The sequence below is a fragment of the Balaenoptera acutorostrata genome, chromosome 7 (assembly GCF_949987535.1).
Source record: "Balaenoptera acutorostrata chromosome 7, mBalAcu1.1, whole genome shotgun sequence".
NCBI classification, from domain to species: domain Eukaryota; kingdom Metazoa; phylum Chordata; class Mammalia; order Artiodactyla; family Balaenopteridae; genus Balaenoptera; species Balaenoptera acutorostrata.
The window spans coordinates 113,471,229-113,480,709 of record NC_080070.1 but is presented as its reverse complement, the minus strand read 5'-3'; the positions used below and the strand labels follow the sequence as shown (position 1 = coordinate 113,480,709).

The 9,481-nt window shown below is 37.4% G+C and overlaps 1 protein-coding gene across 1 annotated transcript; it reads right to left on the bottom strand.

Moving 5' to 3' along the window:
- Positions 1–722: 722 nt before the first annotated feature.
- Positions 723–1,726, bottom strand: LOC102998651 (protein ABHD12B-like). Its single transcript, XM_028167867.2, is given in 2 exon segments — positions 723–1,591; positions 1,594–1,726. Coding segments are annotated over 2 exon segments (1,002 nt in total).
- Between the last annotated feature and the right edge of the window lie 7,755 nt (positions 1,727–9,481).

The window sequence follows — 9,481 nt, the reverse complement described above, 5'->3', positions numbered from 1 at the left end:
GTAAAATGCTGGCTCAGCCACCATTCCTGCAACAATGGCAAGGAATACTACTTTTATCTATTTCTTTAAAGAGTAACACATAAAAAGAACTTACACCAATTTTATACAATATCTACTTTTTCATCCCTTACTAAGAGTACTTTTCACTTTGTGTTTCATATTATACCTACACGTATGGCCTTTTATGATAAAAAGATCTATGGTGGAAAATTCTAGTGATATCACTCATTGAGATAGGTAAAAAAAAATGTAATAAAATTACAACGCATACAAAAGTGCTAAACTGACATCTTTCATTTCAGATAATATAGAAAACAAGACACTAATGTATTCAGAAGGAACTTGATCCTGGAAAACAACTAAACACTGCATATAATACACTTTTAATTGTACTTATGGGCTTGCACAAAGTAAGGGGAATCTCCAAGAGGCAAAAAATAATCTGAATGAAAACAAGAGCTGATAAAAGCAAATGTCAACATGAATCCTATAAACAAGAGTCTAAGCATTGGGCCAACAACAAACTGACAGCAGAGAACTTGAAATATTTTTATTTATTTATTTTTTCCCAGCATCCATGCTTTCTTTTACTAAAAGGCAAGTGACTTGTAGAAATGTCAGTAACTTCTGCTCACCCAAGCAGCCCAGTACAGTTTTACATAAGAAATATACATCACAAGTGGTGTTTGGACCAAGTCTTTGCTCTCTGCTCTACTCACACCTCATGCCCACTGCTGGCTCAGGAAATCTCTCATGGTTTTTAACAGTGTGGAGCTTTCACAAAGGAAGTTGTTTTGGAAGCCAGGAGGAAAGATCACCACCTTCACCCTCTCTTTGTTCCTATACACATTGTGTGAAATTTCATAGAGCTTTTTTCCAAATTCCAAAGGCACCATTCTGTCATCCTCACTGTGTATGATAAGAAGGGGAGAAGACAGGAATTTAACATTTTCATCATTGAGGGAGACTAGTTCGTCTTTCCTCAGGGCATCCATAAGCATGCTTAAAAATCCTGGAAGTTTCCAGTAAATCTTTAACAAGGGATAATTGATACTTGCAACCCGTATGTTGGTAAATAGAGCTTCCAGGATAACAGTATCAACTGGGAATCCTTCCTCTTCTAGAACTTTTGCAGCATTTGTTGTAACTCCTGTTCCCAGAGAGTGGTCCCAGAGACACAGGGGGGTGGTACCACTTCTTGCCTTGGTCCACTCATAGACACAAATAGCATCCGAAGTCAGCCCGTCCTCGGTGGGCTTACCCGTCGAGTCCCCAAACCCTCTAGAGTCAACAGACGAGACATGAAAACCACCATCACTCAGCACCTTTACTAGCTCAAGTATATGAGGAGTAGTCCTGTGCTCTGCACTGCCATGAAGATAAACAATAATTGGGTCATGGAGAGCTGCTTCATACCAGCTACGGCCCTTCCCCTTAACACCCTCTCCCCGGCAGCTAGGAACTGTGCGTCAGATACCCAGAATCACCCTAGGTTCACCTTTGATGTAGAAGTTCACTGCGTGAGGAATCTTTAACTCTGGTTTCTTTAAATCCACAAGAAATGGTGCTTTGAAAAGGTTGAAAAAAATCAAAAACTGGTACACAGAGTGGAAGTTTTTCTTCTGGGTGTTGAACAGGAGTATGGGAAAGATCTCAGGTTCCACGCGACCATGTGCCACCACGCGGTCAGGCAGCCCTGCTCGTCTGTCTCCACCCCGCATGGCATCCCGATCCACCGTGGCCACAGCCGCAGGAGCTGCTGCTGGTAGCCCGGAGCTGTGCCCGGCCGCCCGCCTCCCCAGCGGGGGTGGCCTGAAATATTTTTAGAATAAACTAGAGATTCTGAAAGTTGGCCAGAGTGGTCCCGCTTGGGTAATACTCTGATTCCAGACAGAAGAAAATGTTCCTAGAAGAAAACAGCCACAATTTTTGTCCCTGGATTTCCACAGATTCATTTCAACCAATGGGAGATCAGAATAAAAGATCCTAAACACACAGGGAAAGAAACCACTATAAGAAAGAGTCACCAACAAATAACAGAGTTGGTTATCAGATACAGAATATAAAATAACTCTAACTGAAAATATTTGAAAAGATGTAGCACAAAACACACATTTGTAAAACTCCAAACTCAAATACTGCATTAAACATCCATCTCAGAGCTCATGAGAAACCTAGTGGATTGGCAGGTATACGTAAGGAAATAATCCAGAATGTAATAAAAAGTAACGAGATGATGGAAGAAAAGTTAAGAGATGAAACCCAAAGAGAAAGTCACACTGATATTTGAACAGGAGTTCAAGAGAGAGGAGAGCTGTGGAAATAATTGATTAGATGAATGGCTGAGAATTTCCTAGAAATGATTAAAAAGTACAAACTCACAAGTACAGAAAGTACTATGTATGCCATAAGACAAAGAAAGAAAAGGAAAGGAAAGGAAGAAAAAACTAGAAACCAGAAATTCTTTCTTAGACATATTTTAGTGAAACTATAGACAAAATAGCAAAGAAAAGGCAAAGTTAATTGAAGCAGAATGAGAAATGATAGCTCACTTACAAAGAAATGCCAGTGTGATGAGCAACAGATTTACAACTGCAAAAATAGAAGCCAAAAACTGGTAGAGTAACATCTCCAAGAGACAGTTAAGGAATATCTGTGAACCTAGAATTCTATATCCAGCAAAATAACTTCTCAAGAGACAAAGTGACATGAGGATATTCTCAGAGGAATACAAGTAAACATTTTCTTTCAATTTATTTGTTGAACTTTAAGTTGAACTTTGTTGAACTTAACAAAGAAGAAAAGTGATCCCTAAAAAAAGGCAACACACATTAGAAAATCTAAACAAACATTGTATATAAAGGAACATTAATGATAACAATTAGGGTAGAATTAAGAGGACTGAATTGAAATGTTGTCAGTAGTAACATGTAAGATGTGAGGAGTTAAAATATTATAAGTACCCGTTAAAATTTCAAAATTAACCACTAAGACAATAGAAATGAGAAATTGAGTAAATTAGTTCCAAGCCAACTGATGGAAAATATGTAATAAAGAAAAAAAATTAAATTGGTTTTTAAAAAGGCAAAAAAGAGGTAATAAAATCATATCAAGGGGAAAAGAAATTATTATATACATGTCTCTATATTATTACATATATAGACATATATATATATGTGTGTGAATGTGTCATTAAAAATATTATATAAATAGTCTAACTTGAGGTTTAAAGCAATTTTTCAGATAGGGTGCAGGAAAAATTTATTTCTATAATATTTTTAAGTGACATAATTGAAGCATAAGCACATGGAACACCCAACGCTACGTACAAGAATATCAGACCAACACTGGTTAAATCGTCCAACCAGAAGCTACACGTATTCCCATTTCCTGAGAATGGATACCTAAACTCGGGAAAAATGAGCAAATGCAAGAGCGTTGAGGAATCTCACAAACACAGTGTTCAAGTTCAGTAAACCAGGCACAAAAGAGTACACATTTTGTGACCCCCTTTACGTAAAATTCAGTTGCTGGCCAAACTAGAGTGTGAAGTCGTGATGGTAGTTAACCCTGGAGTATGATGGGTGGTCATTGAAACGGGGCACAAAGTGAATGCCTGGGATGCTGGAAGTGTTCTGTCTGTCTGCTTTTAATCTGTGTGGTGGTTGCTTGGGTGTATTCAGTTTGTAAGAACTTATCAAGCTTAAGATTTAACTGTATATGTGTTATACTTCAATAAAATGTTTTAAAAAGTCGTGAGAGTTTGAAAAACTGTGTGTGTGTATGATCATATCAAAAAACAAAGCCCAGAAAAATCTCAGATATATATTAATATTAGATCTGTATTATATTGATATTGGACAAAAAGACATAGGACAAAGGCATCATTATGGGATAAATGCATTGAGAGTCTAAAAAAATGAAATAATGTAAATATAAAACAAGTTGTAAGTGAAACTGACAAACCCACTACCAAATTAGGAGTGCTCAACTGGTTTTTAAAGTATTGAAAGTTAAAAGTGATTAAAGTTTAGTTAGAAAGATACTGTGCATAAAAAAATTAATGTCTTGATTTATTGGAATAATAGAGATAGAACCCGGCACCCATGTGACATTTACAAAATTTAACTTCTTATTAGGTATAGGCAATATGTCAAGTGACAAAAAATGGAAATATTTTATATTAATTAGTCCATATTATAATTAAATTAGAATTTTATAGAAGAGAGGATAAATGTAAAACCTCCATACAGTAAAAGGAAAACAATGTTTTTAAATACTGCATAGATATAAGAAGAAATTACAGTAAAAATGTAAAAACATACTTGTAACTGAAAAATAATGAAAGTAGAATACACTGGTACTTGTGGAACTCAGCTATAATAATGCTTAAAGGAAAACAAAAGCATTAAATACTACCTAAGGAAGTAGGAATGAGGGAATGTTTGTGAGCTAAGCATAAATTTAAGTTTTAAAAAATAACAGAATAGATATCAAAATAACTGATGATAGGGAAAAAAAATGGAGGAAGTTAACTAACGAAATAGAAAACTAATCACAAAAGCAAAATCAAGAAAACAAAAGACAAACCTCTACCAAGATGGATGGAGATGAAGGATGATGAGGAGAAGGAGATTTAGGAGCAAAAATCACTGCTATGAAGAACGAAAAGTGGGAAATGGCATAGGACCATCAGACACTGATATTTAAATGAGATAATAAAAGCCAACAAATTTGTCAATTTTGTCAGAATAGAAAGATTTCTAGAAAAATATAACATCCTGGAAGTCTTATAATCATTAAAAAGTGGAATCAGTAACTACAAGTCATCCCATGAAGAAAACATTAGTATCAAATGTTTTAAACCTGAATTCCACTACCTTTCAAGGAACGGATTATTGTAATATTGGTCAACCTCTCCCAATAAATCAAAAAACAGCAATTCACTCCACGAGAGCACTAAAAACTCAGTGTCAAAGCAGACAAGGTGAGTTAGAGAACAGAAAATTGCAGAATGAATACTATTTATGTTCTTATATTTTTCAAAGTACATAGAAGAACCCAAATACTATGAATGTTGATATTTATAGATAATTTTTATTGATCACATATTGTGTGCTAGCGCCATTCTAAGTGCTTTATATGATATGTCATTCAGTGTCACAGCAGTGAATGGGATAGGTGTGGCTCTCAGTTTAGAGACCAGACGTATGAGGGTCAGGGCAAGTACATGGCCTGCTTCAGGCTACAGGGGACACAAGTGGAACATGAGTTAGAATGCAGTCTCTCACACAGTCCACACTCAGCAAGACACTCCCAGGTGATTGCTCAACTTTTGTCCTTCTAAAGCAACTTATAGTAATAGATTTTAGAATAGAGCCAGACATTCCCACCATTTATACTGATGGAAAGGAAACATAGCCATGTTTTACCCAAAGTAATGGATACATTTTTTAATTCCTTTTTTTTAAACATGCTAGTTTATACTCCCTTGCTGGTTTCTTTATTTTTTCAACAGTTTTGCGGTCTTCATAGAGATGGAATGTTATGTTAACATATTTTTCCACATAAGATCTGAACAGAGATTGATATAAAAATTTAGCTTAGGCTTCCCTGGTGGCGCAGTGGTTGAGAATCTGCCTGCCAATGCAGGGGACATGGGTTCGAGCCCTGGTCTGCGAAGATCCCACATGCCGCGGAGCAACTAGGCCCGTGAGCCACAACTACTGAGCCTGCGCGTCTGGAGCCTGTGCTCCGCAACAAGAGAGGCCGTGACAGTGAGAGGCCAACGCACCGCAATGAAGAGTGGCCCCCACTCGCCGCAACTAGAGAAAGCCCTCGCACAGAAACGAAGACCCAACACAGCCAAAAATAAATAAAAAATTTAAAAAAAATTATTATAAAAAAAAAATTTAGCTTGCTCTAGAAAGCAGATGCAATGATTACATTAAGAGAATGATTTGCTCATGAATGTGACATTCTTATAGTAGTCTATACACAACCACCCAAATAGTATTTGGGTTCTTCTATGTACTTTGAAAAATATAGGAACATAAATAGTAAGCAAATGTTTGTGCAAATGACTTGAACAGTAAAATCTGATATATCAAACAGTACTCTTTAGATCTTGTAATGTATCTGTCAAATCACTTCATCTATTGTTAGAATATCTTTGATTCCATAAAACTCCAGGAATGGTAATTGAGGGAGAGAGAGAGAAAGATCACAGGTAAGGACAACTGGTATTATAACCATGCAGACATATTTGTCCTGTAAAAAGTAGATTTGTATTGATTTCCTATTAGACCTGTAAAAGTATATGGTTCAATTTTTAAAGATATTTGAATTATGTATTGCTCTCATGTCGTTTTCAGGTGATCACACTGAAACAAAATAGAAGGCATTAAGCCTAGCATCTCTTTTCCGTAAAATGGCATTACTTTTCTGAAATCTTTGCAATGGTAAAGTCCTTTGTTTTCCATTTTTGGACTTTTCATTTTATAGTGAATGTTTCTCTGTGTATGTTGTGGAATTACTACATTAAAATCCAGTGAACATAGCAAGCAGTGATGAGGAGTCAAATCAGTGTATAGTCTGATTTTATACATTTTAAAGGAAGTACATTTTTCTACCTTCAAGCAGCATATGGAGCTAAAGAAGTGGTATGTCCTCATTTGTATCAGTGAAGATGAAGAGCAATTAAACAGTTGTGTCAAATAATATAAGCAGATTTCCATCAGTTATGTTCACATAGAAACTTATGGAGTTTTTCATAGATGAAGTTAAATTTTCACTTCCTACTATTTTTGAACAAAATTATCTCCAAGTTTTTATTGTAGTATTTAGTTTTGTACTTGAATGTCAGTGATGAGTAGCTGGTATGTTTTTTACTCCTTCCCAAGCTAGGAAAGTAACCAGTCTTGTAAAAGAGAAATGGGAAGAGTTACAGTAGTAGACGATGCTCCTATGATATTCTACTAAAAGTAGCCTGTAAAAAGAACTCTGTCCATTTCCAAATGTACAGGCTAAAGCCAGGCTCTTATCTGAAGGTCATCCATAGGACTTGTACTGAATTCTACACTCCGAAAGTATCTCTCGTAAATAACCACAAAATGGATTTATGTTACCTTAAACGCTCTCATCACTGACCACCAAGATATATAAAAACACACATTAATGATTTATGTGCCCCAAATCTCCTTGGCAGGAAAAAAAATAAGAGAACAAAAATCAGACAGAAAACTCAGACTATTTTCCTTTAGCAGGTATGCTCAATAGATCAGGAAGGGGAAGAGCTACACTTGAAAAGTACTTGTATTAACGTAAGTCAAAACACCTCAGACCTGAGAACTTAAATTTCTGTCTTCTGAACCCCAAACCGAATGTTTTATTTCCGCATTCTAAATCCCATATACTAAATATTTGAGAAAAAGGTGACATCCACTTGATTACAATAGCTTTTTTGCTATACACAATTGGAGAACAATAGAAAATTCTGTTATTCATTCAATAAACAAAACTTTATTTAGTACCATCTCAATGCCAGACCCTATAGACTGTGAAGTTTAATAGTGAGTGAAGGACATTGATAGTTAAAAAGGTGATTGCAATATAGTTGGTTCACCATCTTATCTTAGTTTCAGGCATACAACATAGTGATTCAAGATTTTTATAGATTATACTCCATTTAAAGTTATTATAAAATAATGGCTATATCTCCCTGTGCTGCTCAGTATACCCTTGTATCTTATTTATTTTATACATAGTAGTTTGTGTCTCTTAATCCCCTACCCCATCTTGCTCCTCCCCCCCGCTGCCCACTGGTAACCACCAGTTTGTTCTCTATATATGTGAGTCTGTTTCTGTTCTGTTATATACATTTGTTTTATTTTTTTAGATTCCACATATAAGTCTGTCTGACTTACTTCATTAAAAAAAGAAGGTGATTTGAATAAAGTGTGATGATCACTTTCCCAGAGTATGTGAACAGAGCACAAAGAAAGGTTGGGCTTAGGCATTGTAGAAAAAGCTTCCAGAAGGTTCTGAGGAAATGGGGGTAAGCAGAAGGTAGAACTACCGTGCCCCTCCCCACGCCAGTGATGGATAATTTTATGTGTCAGCTTGACTGGGCTAAGAGTTGCCCAGATAGCTGGTGAAGCATTTTTTCTGGGTGTTGTTTGTGAGAGTGATTCCAGAGGTATTAGCATTTGAATCATTAGGTTGAATAAAGACATCACTCACCGATGCAGGTAGCCAACATCCCATTCATTAAGGGCCTGAAGAGAAGAAAAAGCAGAGGAAAGCCAGATTTGTTCTCTGCCTGAGCTGGGCTTCCCTCTTCTCCTGTGCTCGGGACAGGAGTGCTCCTGGGTCTTGGGCCTTTGGACTGGCAATGTTTCTCAGGCCTTCATGTTTGGGCCGGAACCACACCACAGCCCTTCCGGGCTTCCTGCTTGCAGATGGCAGATTGTGGGACTTAGCCTCCGTAGTCATTCACAGCCTTACAATAAGTCCCTTTCTATGTATCTATATATGTCCTATTGGTTTGTTTTCCCCAGAGAACCTTGATCAGTACATCCCCAAAGGAGAGCCACCAACTGAGGGCTGCGGGAAAGAGAACATACCGGGAAAAGGTAGCTCAAAGGAAACAAATGTGGTCACAGGAACTGTGAGAGAGGGAGCAGACCCCATCACGTGGAGTCTCTTAGCCAAGCTTGGAACTGAGTCTGAGGAAAATCATTTGCCGGTTAAGTGTTTAAACAAGGACACTTATGATCTAGAAGTGTCCCTGTGGCTAAGATTTGGAAAATTAATTAGAGGAGACAAGGAGAGTGGCTACAAGTCATGGATATGGGAAGGGCTGGATGGTGAATGCCTAAGGAAGAAGATATGCTTCCAGTTGTGAATGTGTGATTCGGATAAGAGAGAATAAATTGCTGGTGGTCTGTGCTGCATGTGAGGCCCACAGGGGAGTGGGTGGGAGGAGGGTTTGATAACAAGGACGGATGCTTCCTGAGGGTATGAATAGATGCATTAGTCAGAGTTCCCCAGAGAAACAAACCAATAGGATATGCATATACGTAGAGAGGTTACTTGTAAGAAATTGGCTCAGGTAACTGTGGGGGCTGAAATGTTCAAATCTGCAGTGTAGGCTGGCAGGCTGGAGACCCAGGAGGCACTCTGATGCAGATGACTTCTGAATGCAGTCTGCAGAGGAATTCCTTGTGCTTGAGGCAGCCAGTGTTTTTGTTCTATTCCGGCCTTCAACTGGCTGGATGATCCCCACACACATTGTAGAGAGCAATCAGCTCCAAGTTAACAAATTTAAATACATAAATCTCATCCCAAAACACCCTTTCAGTTGACACATAAAATTAACCCTCATGAGGCCACACTTTGTCAACTTGGCACTCATATGCATCTCCTTAAACCATACTTAATCTCCAAATAAAGACAATAACAAAGTCATAATTTCAGCTAG